At 34.8% G+C, this 18,739-nt stretch overlaps 1 protein-coding gene across 1 annotated transcript in view; it reads right to left on the bottom strand.

Annotated features, from left to right (window-relative positions):
• Positions 1-580: 580 nt before the first annotated feature.
• The window catches only part of CCDC112 (coiled-coil domain containing 112), a gene marked incomplete at its 5' end in the record, with an annotated part of 30,445 nt that continues 12,286 nt past the window's right edge, over positions 581-18,739 (bottom strand). Inside the window, 9 exons of the mRNA XM_024743355.1 lie at positions 581-1,304; positions 1,518-1,636; positions 2,528-2,623; positions 4,065-4,478; positions 7,607-7,997; positions 8,396-8,471; positions 10,958-11,047; positions 13,871-13,992; positions 17,603-17,724. Of these exons, the coding sequence (XP_024599123.1) occupies positions 1,274-1,304; positions 1,518-1,636; positions 2,528-2,623; positions 4,065-4,478; positions 7,607-7,997; positions 8,396-8,471; positions 10,958-11,047; positions 13,871-13,992; positions 17,603-17,724 (1,461 nt within the window). The remainder of the gene's footprint in view (positions 1,305-1,517; positions 1,637-2,527; positions 2,624-4,064; positions 4,479-7,606; positions 7,998-8,395; positions 8,472-10,957; positions 11,048-13,870; positions 13,993-17,602; positions 17,725-18,739) is intronic.

The raw sequence follows: 18,739 nt of genomic DNA, 5'->3' as shown, positions 1-18,739 counted from the left end.
AAAAAAAAAAAAGTTAAGGAGAACAAGTACAATAAATGAAATGGGCATTCCTGATTAAGGATGTTTTATATTAATTCTCTCATTTTGCACCAATAATTGTATAATCAGAATTCAGTTTCCATAATTTGGAGGCCATCTACTTTGAATATTAACTTTGAAATATGAAAAGGTTTTGACCACTACTCATAGCAAATTTCTGAGTCATTTGACCTAAATGTATCAAATTACAATTAAAGATACTCTAATATAAAAGTTATAAGAAATGAGTTTCTATATTTATTATGTATATGATACCTTTCCTATAAGATGGGAACTAATTAAAGTTAGGAACTAAGATTTTTTTAATATGAAAAGTTGAGTCAAATTACGTTAAATTGTGTTTTCATTTACAAAAGTTTGGAAATTTTAAAATTAACTCTTTTGACCAAATATATTAGTCTAGCAATTTTAAAACATTTTAAATACCACTAAGAGAAATCATAGTATTCTAAAGCCAGCTCATTTCAGATAATGTTTCAAAACAGAAGATTTTCATATTTTGAGGCAAACAAAGCAGAAAAGAAAACTGCATCAGCCAAGAAGATGTGAAAGACACAAGATTTTATAAATGTGTGGAGTCCAGAAAGGCTGAAAGGAGATTTGGAATAGCTAAAGGAAACCAAAAAGATTAAATATAAATAATAGGGTATATATGAGATGAGAGGCATATTTTTAAAATAAATATTCTCTATATAAAACAAAGCATGCTTCAAACAAATACAAAATATTTGGTACACAAAAATGTAGTAACTGACAAATTACCAATTTGTTAAACTTAGAAAAAGTACCAACTTATTTCATAACTCAAAAAAAGAAACTTTACATTTTTGTTACTCAGGCTAATTTAGCTCCAAGTTATAAATCTTACAATTTTGGTTTAAAAATGTTACTCTAAGATTGTCTCAATTTATTTTGCTATGCAGTGACAAAAACAAAGTATCTTTCAAATGTTCTAAGTATTTAAATGAAATACTGTTTCTAACATAGACTTATTCAAGGAACTTTTACATCAATAATAGGCCAACTTGTACATTAATTACCCTCTTAGTATAAACAGGAAATACTAATGACAATGCCTCATGGAACTTAATACCTGCCAATTCACATGCAACACAATAATCAATCTGACTAGGCTAGTAATATTTCAAGAACACAGTTAGTCACTCTCTCCTATAACGGAATATGCTAACATTCTCATCAACTGAATGCCAATTTCATTATCCCATATTCTTTTCTAAACTCCTTGTCTCCAGGTTGGAATAGCCCTAAGGAGAAGAAGAAAAGAGCAATTACAAATATATAGGTTATTTTTTTAAAGTTCTGATTAAATGTTAACTTTAAAAAAGTATATAGATATGTTTTATCAACTTTTTATTATAAAACACAATATACATACATAAACTGCATAAAATATATACAATTTATATGCAGTTTATTAAATTATTACAGAGTGAACACCCATTCTAACTCCTTTTTACCTATGTGGGATATGTAGAAGTGGCCCAGAGCCTGTTGGTCCTATCTTTTTGGTGCGTTCTTCCCAACCTTTGGTAGGTTTGTAAACTCTAGAGGGATCTCTACTAATGTTGTTTTCAACCTGTAATCAGAAGTAAAACGAGTGCCAGTTAATTTATATGAACTATTAAGTTTGTACTTGTAAGATCCTTAGTAACAGACAGCAGTTTTAAGGAAAATACTTGATATTCGCTAGACAGAAATAAAACCGTTTCAGTAAACTTATAATTGTGCTCATATAGCTAAAATAAAATTTGGATTATATCAATCTATTAATAAAGTGTTAATTTAGGGGTTTTTTCTAGTTCAATTATTTTTTTTTTGCGGTACGCAGGCCTCTCACCGTTGTGGCCTCTCCCGTTGCAGAGCACAGGCTCCGGAGGCGCAGGCTCAGCGGCCATGGCTCACGGGCCCAGCCGCTCCACGGCATGTGGGATCTTCCCGGACCGGGGCACAAACCTGTGTCCCCTGCATTGGCAGGCGGTGGGAAGCCCAAGTTCAATTATTTTATTCTACTTCCACTGTTGTATTTTTTTCTATTTCTATCATGAGGGAAATGTAATGCAGCAAAGTATGATAGTGATATAGCCAGACGATAAATTTAAGATAAATAAACACCAGTAAGTCCTTTGTTTTATCCATGAGAGTCACCAGTATCTTTATCACTAATGAAATTAAACAATGCTCATAGCTGCTATAGGTCTAAAATATAGGCTCATATAGGAAGAATGAAGAAAAGAATGAAGAGTGAAGGAATTTAGGGTAAAAGAAAATGAGGTGCTTATAATGTGAAATGGTAGAATTCAAACAACAGCTGCTTAAGTTGTACCAAGTTATTTTTTGTAATATGTAAATAAATAAGTGTGAAATAAAGGAGATGGATAAAAAGAAAATGGATTTTATGTTTGTATCCTTACAAATCAATGAATTAGGATAATAACAATGAAAATAAATTAATCTCAGGACTGAGTACCTTTTCTTTTAATTTTGCCAGTTTTCTTTGTTTTTCTGCCTTTTCATCTTCCTTTGATTGTCTATCTAGAATTTTCAATTCAAGTTTATGTAAATCCTAAAAGACATATACCAACAAAAAAGATAACATTAAGAAATTAAAATTAGCTAGAATCTGTTTCAAAGTTTATTAAAGTAAACTTTAATAAAGTTTAAAGTAAAATTAAATTACCTTAAGTAGCAATACTCCTTTAATATCAACTTTTTCCAAAAAAGGTAAGAGCTTTATTTTCTGAATATAAATGTAATACATGCACATCCTTTCTGAATCACCTTCTTTAGGTGTTTCTTGTTTTATTTTATGGCTCAGTCTAAAACTGCCTTTTAATGGGTGAGTTAGCCTATTTTCACTTATCAATACAGATATGTCTGGTTTTAGACCTCTCATATATTTTCTGTATAACAGGTTTTCTTTTTTTTCCTAAGCCTTTAATTATGTGACCTGCTTGCCTTTTTGGGGAGTGGATCTTTTGTTATCTAGGGAGATTTTTATATATGAACCAAAAGAAATCCCACTAGTAATGTGTTTTTTTTCTATTATTTTTCTTTGTATTTCCTTTATTTTTTGCTTTATGAGTGTTGTTCCTATGTATTCTGATGCATATAACAATTCATAGCACTTACCTCTCATCTGTACTCTTTTTCATTTTAAAGTACCCTTCCTTGTCTTTTTTAATACATTTGGACTGAATTCCACCCTGTCTGATAATAAGATTGCAACTTCTTTCTTTGATTAGGATTTTTCTTATATACATTTGTTTAAAATCATCTATAATCCTCTCAGCAATAACCTTGATTCCTTTAAGTATATGTTGAGTATCTATAATGTGCTAGACCCTAGGGTAAAGGATGAACAAAAAGGGCAAAACCTCTGCCTTCATGGAGCTTACATTATGGTAGGGAGATGGACAGTGAACTAGTAAGCAAATCACCTATAGGGAAAAGCCAGCCAGTTTGGCAGAGAAAACAAGACATTCATGGCCTGGCCTGTGGCTACCTTTCCAGCCTTGTCTCCTGCTGGTTCCCATCTCCCAGTTGATGCCCTAAAAATACTGAAGTGTTTACAGTTTCCCCCACAAACTACTCTGTTACACTCCTCCAAGCTGCCCATTCATGTTCACTCTACTAAGAAAGATCTCCCCTTTCCTTCCCCTTTCTTCTCTTCCAAGACTCAACTCAAGTATCACCTTCTGCCTCACACTCACAGTTATGGTAAGCTTTCCTTCTTGCACATCCACCTCCGAAAGTTCTCTGTCCACACCTCAATCACCACACTGTTTACCATATTATACTGAAGTCCTCTATTTACACACCAGTCTTTCCCAGTAGACTATAATCTACTAGAAAGCAGGGAGCGTGGCCCACTTATTTTGGTGTACTAATGCTAGGTCCAGACCAGATATATAAGAAGGATTCAATTAATTTTTGCTGAACTGAACCTGGAAGTAATACCTCCATGTGTATCACTGAAAAATTATTTAGGAAATGTATTTACTCACTCTTTCTTGAAACCTGGAAATTTCATCAGCAGCGGTTTTTCTTTTTTCTGCCTTTTCTGTCTTTTCCCTAATCTCCTTTTCAAGTCTCAAAAATTCTTCCTGTTCTTTCTTCTGCTGAGTATAAGTTTCTAGCAGCAATTTTAGTTTACATTGGCGTTGACGTTCTTTCTGCTGCTTTTTCTCCTTCTCTTCCTCTTCTTTTAACTGGGAAGCATATTTCATTGACATTTCTATACTTTTCTGTTTTTTCCAAGCTTCAACTGCCAATTTCTGCTTCTTTCTTTGTTCTTCTTTTTGCTTTTGATTATCTTCCTGTTTATTATGAAAAAGCATTGGTATGTTCTCTGCTTTTCCCTTTAACTTGAAAATTTCCTCCTTTTTTTGCTGCTTTTTGGTTTTCCAATTCTGAATAGACTAAATGGTTAAAACATAGCAAGAAAAAATATTTTTAATAGCCAAAAGCATTTTATTTTTTATTTTTATTTGGCCACACTGTGCAGCATGCGGGGTCTTACTTCCCCAACCAGTGATTGAACCTGGGCCCCGGCAGTGAAAGAGCTGAGTCCTAACCACTGGACTGCCAGAAAATTCCCACCAAAAACATTTTAAAATACAACCTCAAATCCATCTTTCTTTCTAGAATAGTGATGCAGGATGCTAGTTGCTTAGTTTTTAAAAGTGTTTTTTTAAACCAATGCAGGTTTTTTCTATTTCTATTTGTAAAAAATTTAATGTATCTTTTAAAACACTGAATAATGGCTATTCTATCAGCCTTTCTCTTCCTCTTTTAATCCCCAGGTACACAAGGACAACACCTCATTAAGTATCTTCCTCCCCTTTACCTCCTTTTACCTCCTTCATTTGTGTTCAGGGGAAACATCCCTTTCCTCTGATCATTTCACTTCTGCTTCCAAATCCTCTTTCTAGGCTTAGAATCCTTTCTGAGTGACCTATCTCTGGTCAAAATATCAGAAGAGGAATTAAAAGTGGGGTAGTTGAGAGTATGTACTCTGAAGCCAGGTATTTGGGACCAAATCCTGGTTTTGCCATTTACTAGGTGTAACCTTGGACGAGCCGCTAAATGTCTCTGTCCTCATTTTGCTCATCTGTAAGTGGTAGGCAGCACTTCTCAAACAGGGTTGTTGTGAAGTTTAAATGAGTAAATGCCTGGCACATAGTGCTTCATAAGTGTAAAAAAAAAAAAAAGTAAAAAGTAAAATAGCTTCAGATCTTTATATATGGGTATGTAAAGATTATTTAAAATTCTAGCAGCCTTCTCTGCCATAAAGGAAACATCCACTGAATTACTTTCCCCTCAAGTTGGGAAATCATTTCCTCAACTTTCCTTATGGTGTATCATTCATTTTCATTAAATAAATCCTTATGCTATGTGTACTATACGCAAGACAATGTGACGGGAACCATAGAAGATTAAAACAATACCAAATGCCATCTAGTATAGTGCTACTCAAAGTACCGGTCCACAACAATATCAGGAATGCATGCCAGGATGTAAATCAGTGTACTGCTTCCTCAATGAGAAAGTTTTCTATGAAAAAACAGCCACCTGAACTAAACAGTGTACTTACTGGGTAGCTGATTCTCATGCAATCATGATAACTCACTGAAGACCAGAATAGTTTGCAAACTAACATCCAGTCCATGCACCAAGTTTGAGCAGCATTGCTTGAGGTGAGATATGTACATAAATACTAGAATACAGAATGTGCCATCGCACATCACACAAGACGTATAAACAAGTACTAGTGAAATTCTGAGCGGACTATTTATGTTTGAGTGAGCAGAAAGGAAGCAGCATCTGATCTGGGCAGATATGGGCAGGTTGATAGTGGAAGGGGGAAGAAAGGAGGTTCCAAAAAGTGAGAACAAGATAAGCAAGGGTAGTTGGGCCAGAAAGTTCATGGAATGTCTGAAAATAAGTATGTTCATTTAGGCAAAACACAGGATATATTAAAGGAAGTGGGAGATAAAAATGGTAAATTTCCTACTCAACATTTTAAACTCAACAGATTTGAAACTGCATTCCTGGTGCTGTACCCCCAAACTTCCCTCTTCTCTTCCACCATGTCCTACTTCAGTAAATGACACCTCCACTTTCACACCCCCTCTTACCTCACCCCTACATCCAATCAATCATCGGATATCAGGAAACAGAGTGGCTGGGAATAAGAAGAGAAAGCCGGAATCCAGGTGGTTTACCTTCATTACAAGAAGCACTGTGTCTGTTCCTTTTCCCTAGAGAGGTGGTTCTCAAACTTTAGCTTGTTAACATAATAACCTAGAGTACTTGTTTAAACACAGATTTTGGGGCCCTGCCCCCAGAGTTGAGATTAGGTCTGGGGTTGGGGCCTGCTAAATTCTAACAAGTTCCCAGGTGATGCTGACTTTGCTGGTCCACAGACCACTTTGCTGGCCTGTGGACCTCAAGTTTTCAGTATCGTGGAGAAAAAAATCCCAAATAATTCTTAATTGCTTGTTATTTTGAGTTTTTAAAAATGACTTATGTTTCAAAGTTTTTCTTAAAGTTTCAAGTCTCAGCCTTACGAACATTCAACTTATTTTGGACAGAAACAACTGCAACAACAAATGCCAGCTATTTCTTCTAAAACTTTAGACTACACGTGCAATCAAATATTTCTTTAATGCTCCTTAGGTATGTTGTTTCTTGAATTGTCATACCTTTCTTGTTAAACCAATCGAGTTAAAGTTTATCTAGCTGAAGTCTACAAAAAAGTGACTCAGACTTAAGACTATCTAAACCCATGGTTCTTGACCAGGGGCAATTTTTACCCTCCAGGGGACATCTGGTAATGTCTGGAAATAGTTTTGATAATCACAATTCAGGGGATGCTACCAGCATCTAATGGGTGGAGGTCAAGGATGCTGCTAACCATCCTACGATGCACAGGAGAGCCCCCAGAGCAAAGAATTATCCAGCCCAAATGGTCAACAATGCCAATGTTGAGAAATCCTGATCTAAACCAGAGCCAGAATAATATTTTTGTGAAAATGGAACTTTTTAGGTATTTGCTGCAATTAAGAGTTACCCCTTTACTCTGGTGTTGCCAAAATTTTGAGTCTTTTAAAATAAACAATGAGGCTGAAATGCCAAAACTAAAAGAAACTTTTGAGTCAAAGAGCTTTCTTTCTACTGCCTCTTTATTTTCTGTTGAAAATAATGTGGCCTCTGCTGGTAAGATGACTTTTATCAAAAGCCTGGGTAAATCTGCATTCCCCACACTTCTAGTGGACACAGAGGGTGTTGCCCACTGTCAGACGTTTTCTGACCCGCTGTATTATTTACTGGAGTAGATATGCTGGATGTTGAGGATGTCCAACTATAGTTCCACTAAAATGATTTCACTTCTCAATGCCTCAGTTTCACCCTCTATAAGATGGGGGGAAAACTGTAACATACCTCATGGGGTTGTTGTAAAGTTAATAATACATGTTAAAGAGTTTAGCACAGTCCTAGAACACAAAAATATACAACAAATAATAGCTATTATCATTGTTATTACCTCTTTTTTCCTTTCTTCTAGGGCCAGAAATTTTTGATACCATTTCTCATGCTGTTGAACTTCATCCTGTGTTCTTCCAGGAAGGTGTTCAAGAACTTCTCCCATAAATGCTGGCTTCCCTTTATGCTTGTTTCTCACCTTTACAAAGTTCTGGTGATCATAATCATCCCAGCCCCCTTGTCGCCCTCCTGCTTGCTGAAGGAATTTTTCAAACTCTACCACTTCTTCTGGAAGAGTACTTGGTGTTACTTTGCCTACAGGAACTTTGCTCGACATTGCTCTGAAAGCTTTCTCTGTTTCTGAATTATCCAAAGCCCATGTGTCAATTTTTCTTGATATGGCACACAACTCATTATTAGTTGTCTTCTCTTCTTTAATAAGCTCTTCATAGCTAAAATTTTAAAAATAAAGTTTGAAAAATAAGATACAAACCAATCCATATTAACCCTTCATTGTTCTTCAAATTTTATTATTCCCAACTCTTTTGATGTCATCTTCTCCACTTTACATTATTAACATTTATAAATCTAAGCCTTAAAAGAGTTTCCTCAGAGAAAAAAACAATCTTTCAAATTCTTATTTGAGATTTTATAGTGTCCAAATATAAATGAAAATTCTCTTCAAACATGAAAAGCAGTCTAAAGCCTAAAGCAAAAGAAAAGAGGTTTTATATTGCCTTTGCGTAAGACTAGTATTAAATACATAACAATAGTTTACATACAACAATCTAGTGAAGAGTTATTGAAAAAAAGGTAAATAATTGTATATTAAAATGTATTTAAAACATACATCAACCTCTGCTCTTCCTTAAAAGTGTTAATTGCATTTTCAATTTCTTCCATCATTTCTCTGAGCTTTTCAACAACTGTAAAAAGAAAAATAGGAAAAATTATGTCATATTTTATTATGACTAAGAATTAAAAATTAGGAAGAAAATTAGAATGTTCCCTTAATTTAAAAACATTTCTTAGGGGGCTTCCCTGGTGGCGCAGTGGTTGGGGGTCCGCCTGCCGGTGTGGGGGACACAGGTTCGTGCCCTGGTCTGGGGGGATCCCACATGCCGCAGTGCAGCTGGGCCCGTGCGCCATGGCCGCTGGGCCTGCGCGTCCGGAGCCTGTGCTCTGCAGCGGGGGAGGCCGCAGCGGTGAGAGGTCCGCATACCGCAAAAATTATATATATATATATATTAAAAAAACACATGTCTTAGCCTAAAGGATAAGAAAAAAATGTGCTTTTAAAAAGTGAATTTTTATGATTGCAGTTTTTTGTTTTTGTTTTCTTCTTTTTTGCGGTACGCGGGCTTCTCACCGCTGTGGCCTCTCCCATTGCAGAGCACAGGCTCCGGACGCGCAGGCTCAGCGGCCATGGCTCACGGGCCTAGCCACTCCGCGGCATGTGGGATCTTCCCGGACGGGGGTAAGAACCTGTGTCCCCCGCATCGGCAGGCGGACTCTCAACCACTGCGCCACCAGGGAAGCCCCGATTGCAGTTTTTTGATTACAGATTTTTTCCTATGCACATATCTTAAATATTTTTCCCAAAAAAATATTTTATACCACATATATTTTTTTGTGACATGCACTTTTTCTTTAACAAAATGTTGTAGTTAACTTTCCATATCAATATACATATGGCTACTTCATTCTTTTTATGGCTACATGGTATTTCATTGTCTAATGCTACCCTAATTCATTTAATTAATTCTCCAACTGATGAACCTTTAAATAGATGCAATGCTGTAGTAACTATCTTTGCATACATATTTTTGCATGCTCAAATAAATATTTTTAATTTTTATTTTATATCAGAGTATAGTTGATTAACAATGTTGTGCTAGTTTCAGGTGTACAGCAAGGTGATTCAGTTATACATACACATGTATCTATTCTTTCTCAATTCTTTTCCCATTTAGGTTATTACAGAATATCGAGCAGCGTTCCCTGTGCTATACAGTAGGTCCTTGTTGGCTATCTATTTTAAACATAGCAGTGTGTACATGTCAATCCCAAACTCTAAGTCTATCCCTGCCACCTCAAATAAATACTTTCAGAGGATAATTGATAACCTTAAATGCTAAATCAAAAAAGTATGCCCACTTTACAGTATGCTAAATACTGTCACACTGTCCTTCAAAGAGGCTCTATCTCTTTACAGTTCTTGAGAGTGCTCCTTCCCATGTAATTCCAGCCAGTTCCAAAATAACCAAAAATTTATTGTCATTGATTTAATTGACATTTTCATAATAATTAATAAGCCTGACCACCTTTTCACATGTGTTTTGTGTTTCTTTTGCTATAATATGCAACTTACAATCTTTGCCCATTTTTCTGTTGCTCTAATTTGTAGGTACTCTTTACACATTATGGATATTAGCTTTTTAAGTTACATATATACTGCTAATATTTTCCTAATTTGTATTTCAACTTTGCTTATGGTTTTGAGGTATTTTTTAATAGTCAATTATGTCCACTTTTTTCTTTATGGTTTCTGATCTTTGTCATTCTTATAAATTATAATACAATTATAAAAATATTAACCCATGTTCCTTTCTAATATTTTAATGGTTTCATGTATTAATTTAATAAATAATAATTATATTTACTATTCTTTTATTGCTTACTATGTTATAAGCAGTGCCTAAATGCTTTATGTGCATTGTCTCACTTCATTCCTGCAACAACTCTATAAGTTAGGTTGTATGATTATCTCCATTTTAGAGCTAAGTAAATGAAAGCTCAAAGAGATCAGGTAACTTGCCTAAAATCACTTAACTGATAGTTCAAGGATTTGACCCAACATGTGTCTGATTCTTAAGTCCATACATCTTGAGCACTTTACTGCATTGCTTTGATCTCTCAGAAATGAATGTTGGCTTAAGCAAGGAGGTAAGGATACAATTTTGTTTTTCACAAATGACTAGAATTTGCCCCAATACTACTTAGCCATTCCCTTAGGTATTCGAAATGCCTCTGAAAGGCAATAATTTCAAAAAGCAAATGATGGGAAAACACTAGGCTAAGAATCAAGAAATCAGTCTTTTTTTCCTCTTCATCAGCTGAATCTGAATCTTTGCATACCACAGATTCTTCATCCTGTATGTGACACTATTACCTGTTCTGTCTACTTCATAATTTGTAAGAGTCTGATAGCATTTTAAAGATAAAAAAATACATAAACACCAGATATTACAGTTTTCTGATGTATCCTTATTAATCCCTAACCAAAAAGTAGGGCTTAGCTCCTCCATTAATGCCAAATAGAAAAATTCTTATTAGAAAAGTATAAACTTTTCTAATGAACAAAAGAAAAAACTAATACGTGAGAAAAAATATAAAATCTAAATTTACTTACAATCAGGTGTAGGCTTCACATCTTTTAACTGATGCTGAAGTTTCTTTACATTGTTGTGTATTTTGGCCAATTGTTGCTGGATTTTTACTCCTGTAAGGGAGAAGTATGTACTTTAAAATAACTCTATGACAAATGTGGTTCAGGATTCTTCACACAAGACTGATCACCACTATTTAATAAATGATAGTGAAGAGCAATTAAATAATGAACAAAAGATGGTTATTTGTAAGTGTCAAAACAGCCTGAACAAACTCTTGCTCTAACTAAACCATCTCTCAATTTCCTCTAATGTTTTAAAGCACAATAGGCTAAATCTTACTATAACCTGTGCCAAGGAAATGTCCTTGGAAATATTTTTTTAAACTCTAGAGACTGAGTTATTGGACACTCAAATACATGGATCAGTACCATAGGTTTAGTCATGTTTTGTTCTTTAACAGTTTTTTTCTTTCTCTTTTAATTTGTTATAATTTATGGACATAGATTTTAACCTCAACTACTGTTGGAATATTAAAACTGTCTAACCAATATTAATTCTATGAATACTGACAAACTGCCTAGTGAGAATTAACTTCATCTAACCACAAACTCTAAGATGGGGCTGGTGACACCCACTGGTATCACAGTCATGGCCTTGAGGAGATGTCTCAGGTGCCATTTACTGGTATGTATGCTACAGGTTGCCAAGCTCAGCCAAAGGACCAGTCTGAAGTAAAGTGTTATGCCCACAATAAAAGCCTGAAGAACAGAAGAGGGTCTCAAAGCCATTTTCAGATGTTCCATATCAGCAGCAGGAAGACTGGATTCTTCTTTCATATTTTCTTTCTGAAGTTGTAATCTTACTTTAATATTTACTTAAATTATTAGGCTAAAGTCAAATATTCACATTCATATACCTATTCATATATAGTAATATTTTGTCATCTTTGGGTATTTTACTTATGCACTCCCCCTTATTTTTTTGCAACTTTTCCACAAATGAACATGAGGCACCAAAAGGCTCTGTTCAAAAGTCCTTAAAAGCAATTATTTTTTAAAAAGTTTACCTTTAGGCTTGAAGCCAGTGCTAATATTAAAAACAAACCTCAAATATGTGTATGTGACTTTGGCTTGTTCTATTTTTTATTAAAATTCAAGTGTTCCATAAAAGTAGAAGCTTTATCCAATGTATTTTACAGAGTCTTACTGTTGAAACTTTAGGTCAAGAAACTTCCCTAGTAAAGTAATCAGGAAAGTGTTTTTTGTTGTTTTATTTTTGCCATAGTTTGATCAGCTACAGTGATACTGCTACAGGGCAAATGATCTTTTTATTTTTTTAATTAATTAATTTATTTACTATTTTTTTTGGCTGCGTTGGGTCTTCTTTGCTGTGCGTGGGTTTTGGTAGTTGTGGCTTGCGGGCTCTAGAGCACAGGCTCAGTAGTTGTGGCACACGGGCTCAGTTGCTCCGCGGCATGTGGGATCTTCCCGGACCAGGGCTCGAACCCATGTCCCCTGAATTGGCAGGCGGATTCTTAACCACTGAGCCACCAAGGAAGTCCGGGCAAATGATCTTTTATTAATTCATTTGGAACTGACATTCTGCACTGTAGGCAAACCATTCAAATACAATATTACATAAATTCAGGCTAAAATTGTGGCATGATATTTGATGTAAGGAATATGTATTTAGTACTCCTGAGCTGTAATATGTGAAGGGGAAATTTCTGTATCTTTATACTAACACAGTGCATTCCTTCTTCTCCTAGATAAAATAAACACAAAGTGTGAATAAAGAGAGGCAAAATTGTAGAAGAGAAATAAAATGATAAAAATAAAGTTGCCTTAAAGGGGGGAAAATCAAATAATTTAAAATGCACAGAATGGAGACACTCTACTTAATGGCATGACTGAGAGACAGAAAGATCAGCCTTGCTGTCGTCTGTAAAAGAACTGAGGGACATTAAGAAATATTAAACAAGGGATGCTTAGATTCCTTTATGAATCAAAGAGGAGAACTGGAAATTTGGCATTTATGTTAGGTCTTATCATTCCAACACAAGAGGGAGAATGATTCTTGCCACTATCTCACAAAAGATGACTTTTTAAAATAGTGCAATCTTACATTCTGAAAGGAAAAACTTATTAAAATATCCTTTTAATTGACTGTAAGGGAGTCCCATGAGCAGTATAGTCTCTATATAATAAGTCTTAATATTTTATAAAGCTTAGTGGGTTGATAACCATTATTTTTCCTTTAATCAAAGCTAAGATGTTTTTATTATTATAACATAAGGACTTTGCAGCATATAAAATCTACTCTACAAGGAAACAAAGTATTCTTGTAGAATTCTTTTTTAAGGCCAACATTTAGTACACTGTTAACAATGATTAATATTCATAACAAACAACAGAACATATTCACTAAGGCACTTTCTTATATATTATTTCATCAGATGCACAGACAGCTCTACTTTGGTAGAAATGGTAGGTTTTATATCACAGACAAGTAAACTCCAGTTTAAGCAATTATGTGACTTGACCACTTCATACCACTAAGTACAGGCTCTGAATCTGTTGATGCTTACTTAGTCCGGGGCTCAGTCAGTAAGATCGTGGTGATGAGCTAAGATCAGACAGCCCAGGAATCAATTTCCCTTTACTTTAAAAAAATTTAATAGCATTAATTGATTTGACAACCAGAAAACAAAACCCTCTTTTTCCTATTAAAATTAAAGAAATATACACAGAAAACAATCCAGTCAGAATAACTAGTGACCCCAAAAAATAAATACATACCCCTAAAAGATAAACTCATTACCAGCTAGAAAGTACCTTGATAGAGAAAATAACACAGTCAATGAACAAAGACAAAGCACAGGGCAAAACTATAACTTTATATCTCAGGTTTTGCTCATCATGAACTCAACTTACTGTCTGTTTTCCGGCTGTTAATCAATTTATTTTCCAATTCTTCCAGCATACTGTGTTCAATTCTGAAGTCACTTTTTTGGTTGTAGAAATGATTGTGTTTATCTTTTTCTATGTTAATAACTCTTTAGGGAAAGAAACAAATAGTGTAAATATGATTTAAGTATATTTTTAATTGTTTAAAATATGAAGACACTTACAATCTGTACTTTATATTTGGATTAATTCATCTAAGGATTCAAAATATAATTACTTGGATGAATAAGGCTAAGGAGTCAAAATAGTAGTTAGAAAACTGTTAAGTTCAACTAAAATCAAGAGTAATTTGAATTGTTACTTAAGTTACAAAATGTTAATTTAAGAAAGTTTAATCATAGACTTGCTTTGAAAACACATAAACTTTTGGCTATTGATTCCAACTCAATCTCACTGTGGGCTGAAAATTGTCACCACTGCTGATGGCTGCTTTCAACAGGAGATACTGTTAACTTTGTAGCATGAGCCAAGACATTTAACCTCTCCAGGCATGAACATCCTCATCAATAAAAAGTGAATAATAACAACTCACCACTACCCAACAGGGCTGTGATTAATATTGTATGAGATAATGTATGTGAGGGATCTTTATACAGTAAAATGCACTATGGAAATGCAAGTTATTAATATTAGTAAAACTAAAACTTCAACAGGCAAACAATCTAGGAATTTTCGTATATTTAAGGGATACTGTCTACATTTACTTCAAAGCTTCCTTCGTCTCATCCTTGCTCCTTGGCTTTAGTCCATCTACCTATTGGTAGGTAGGACTTTTAATGTTAGCTTGAACCCCGGGGTAAAAGAAGACAATTACCATCAAGAAACTTTTTTTAGTTGGACACAGAAATTTACTTTCTCAACACCTGTTTTCTTTCTCCCACAAGGTGGAAATTAACATGACTTCTCCACTAATCCTGAATTTAATGAGTGGTGGAGTATCTCTGGCCACTGACTTAATTTCATATAACCCGAGGGGCAACTATGTAAGGTAGAGTTTCCCAATCTTTTTCACTTGCCACACATAGAGAAAAATTTAATATCCATAAGGCATACTGGGGTAAACAGATGAGAATGGCACAGGCCCTACCTGGCTGCCCCAAAGGCTGAAGAGGTCATAACTTGCACGTATGTTGGGAAAGGAAGGAAGGGGTAGAACAGAGACGTCAAATAGATGTCAGTCTGCAGGTCAACTCTAACAGATTGAGGGTAGCTACTGGAGTCCTGCACTGAGGACTCCAGCCCATCTAGTCTCTGGTTGGGGTGGGGGAAGTTACTATGATCAAATAGAAATGTTTGTCATGGACACAGGATATGCGACGACAGTAAGCATGTTTTGATATTCCTGGATTAGAAATATTAACCTATAAAGACATTCAAAATGTAATAATGGAGACAAATTGCCAAACATATGAAAAGGTGTTCAACCTCACTCATAATACGAGAAATGAATATTAAAACTATACCATGGTAACACTGTATACCTATCAGACTAGGGAAAAAAATCACAACTTTAAATAATATATTCTGATGATAAAACTGTGATGAAATGGGTCCTCTCATATATTGTTGGTGAAATCATAAATTGCCTATGGAGGACAATTTAGCAATATTCATCACATTTGCAAATTCATACACCTTTGACCCAGCATTTCTACTTCTAGGAATTGTTCCTAAAGATACACTCACACATGTGCAAAATAATGTGAACCTATGTGGAAACTGCAATTAATTCAGCATTATTTGTTATAACATGAGATTTACTATAACCTAAATGTCTATCACTAAGGGGCAGGTTAAATAAATGATGGTACACTCCTACAGTGGAATACAATGCAGTAGTACCATGTTCTATGTACTGATAAGAAAAGATCTCCAAGATACACTCTTTTTTAACAAAGGTTTTATACGAAAATGTTCGATATAGCCAAAAGTAGAGAATGGTAAACTGACTCCCCTCAGATAGCTTCATACAATATATACCTCATATCACTCTGACTCACTCAACAATTTTACCTTTTTCCTTCTTGGTTCAGCTACCTTTTCTTATCTTTTCTCTTCCTTTTTTGCTTAAGTATTCTCAAGTAAATCTACTACATTATATAGTTTCACCCCAACATACTTCAGTGTGCATTTCTAGAGATTATGGATACTTGACATATATAATTATAATGCCATTATCATGCCTGACAAAATCAATAATTCCTTGGTATCTAGGATATATTAAGTTAAAAAAACAAAACAAGATGCAGAACAGTGTATACAGTATGCTACCATTTATATAAAAAAGGAACCATCTGAATATGTCTTTTTATTTCCTTATAAGTACATAAAATATCTCTGGAAGGATACACAAGAAACTAAAACTACTAGCTGAGGGGAAGGGAAGTGTTTGAATCAAAGACCTTCCACTGTAGACCCTTTGATATGAACTGATTTTTGAATTATGTGAATGTATAACCTATTCTGAAAATAAAACAATTATATTACAAATGGTGTTCTTTCCTTTGCATCCAATGAGAATTGTTGGATTCAATTTCAATGGATTTTTCTAATACTCTTTCAATGAGTTTTTCTAAAACCTTACAACAGATGAAGGAAGATTAATCAGAGTTACAAAACCTACACATACTGATAGACAAGGTATCTATCTATACTGGCATAATCTACTGGTGTGCTATATATATGGACATTAACCGCCTGGTGGATTACCCTATCTAGAGAGACACATGACCAGAATTCTTAACCTAGAGTCCAATTCTATCTAAGGTAATGCATTTTGGAAATTTAAAAAAATTTGTATTTTATCAAATTCTGAGTATTAAAAATATAAGAATTATACAAATACAGTGAGAATTCAATCTCACAAGACTACAGTACAGTCTAACTTTTCAAAATTCGCACAGTACACTTTTTATTGGTAGAATTTCTAAACAGACCCAACTGCCACTAATTCTGGTCCAGAGACTATTTCTTACAAATGACTCCTTTTCTCTTGGTTCCTTAGCAAACTGATACTGTATAAATTCAGAGCAGTGTTTGTACAAAGCCTCCAACTATAGGATAGGGTTGGGTGTTCTGAATACTAATTCTTTTATCTTTACTCATGATATTCATCGTATCATATGGTGCTACTGATAATGTTAAACATTGAGTAAATATCACTGGTTATTTTGAAAATACGTATACACTAAAACTTAAAAGAAATGCCAACTTCTCAATTATTCTAGTCATAATGTGCAGGATGGATCTGAAAGGGCAGAGACCAAGGAAGGGAAACCAATGAAAAGGCCAATAAAAAAACCTCAGGGGTACAGCACAGACGTTTCAGTAAAATTATTCACTCACTCAAAAAGATTTACTAAGTGCTCACCTTGGTAAGTAAAAATGTATTTAATCTGTTACTTGATATATGTGATCTAAAGAAATAACTTTTGTTTTTGTTGATATACACTGTCTCAAAATGGTAAAAATAAATAAATAAAATTTAAATAACTATACTTAAAATTAACTTTATACTAAATAGCTTATTATCATTTGTCTATTTCACACTTCTCACCTTTCTCTTGTTTTACATCTGAAAGACTAGTGACTAGAATTTCATAACTTAGTGTGGGATTGGATAGAGTGGAGTAGAATTTTTATACTGTTCACCGTAAAATGGCTAGTAATGTTATTTGAAGATAATGTTTTTATACTTACTGATTTTTAAATTTTTCTGCTGTACGTATGAATTCTGCTTTCTTAGTCCGACTAACGTTCTGCTTCCAGTTTTGAAGCTGAAAAGGACGAATTCCACCTGAAGTACCAAAACAGCCATCACTCTGAATAGAAAACAAAAATAAATTTATCCTCAATAATAAAAATGGTAGGAGATGAAGGTGGAATTATTTTCAGAGAAAAAACATCAATGATGGAGTTTCTCAGGGGATAATTTGGGGGGCAATCTTATTTAATTTTTAAAAATACATTTTGTGGAAGAAGGAATATCTATCTTAAAATGCTAAATTAGTAAGTAAGATATGTAAAGTCTTCAGGGATTTTCAGAAAAAGATCTAATTCTTTCATTCAATCAGTCATTTACCAATATGTATTGAACACTTATGATGTGACAGGTGCTGCACTAGAAACTAGGGAAACAATGATAGCCCATGATAATATGGGCCTTGACTTAAAGTCTAGTGAGGGGAACAGACTTAAAAAGAAAAGAGTAAAAAAGCAATAAATTAAAAACAAAAACACGGTAAGTGCTATTAAGGAAATAAACAATGTTGAGATGAAGATAATGGGGCAAAGCATTATTTTTTTTTCTTTTTTTTTTCAGTTAGAATGGCCACAGAAGGTCTATTTGAGGGGATGATGTTTAAGGAAGAATGGAGCCAGCCATGCCAAAAACTATAGGGAAAGGTGTGCCAGGCAGAGGGACTAGCACGTGCAAAAGCCCTAGAGCAGGAAAAACCTTGGCTAGTTAAAGCAGAGAAAAGGCAACTGTGACACGAGATTAGTAAAGTGCAGAGTAAAGTAGGAGATGAGGATACAGAGGTAGGCAAGTGGCACATCACCCCAGCATTTTAAGTCACTAGGGGAGTCTGGATTTTACTGAAGGGTTTAGAGTAGGAGAATGCCACAATACACTTAATTTTTTTTTTTGCAGTACGCAGGCCTCTCACTGTTGTGGCCTCTCCCATTGCGGAGCACAGGCTCCGGACGCACAGGCTCACGGGCCTAGCCACTCTGCGGCATGTGGGATCCTCTGGACCGGGACACGAACCCGTGTCCCCTGCATCGGCAGGCGGACCCTGTGCCACCAGGGAAGCCCATATACACTTAATTTTTAAA

Source organism: Neophocaena asiaeorientalis, unplaced genomic scaffold, assembly GCF_003031525.2.
Source record: "Neophocaena asiaeorientalis asiaeorientalis breed wild unplaced genomic scaffold, Neophocaena_asiaeorientalis_V1.1 scaffold26, whole genome shotgun sequence".
Classification (NCBI taxonomy): domain Eukaryota; kingdom Metazoa; phylum Chordata; class Mammalia; order Artiodactyla; family Phocoenidae; genus Neophocaena; species Neophocaena asiaeorientalis.
This window is presented reverse-complemented; position numbering and strand designations above follow the sequence as displayed.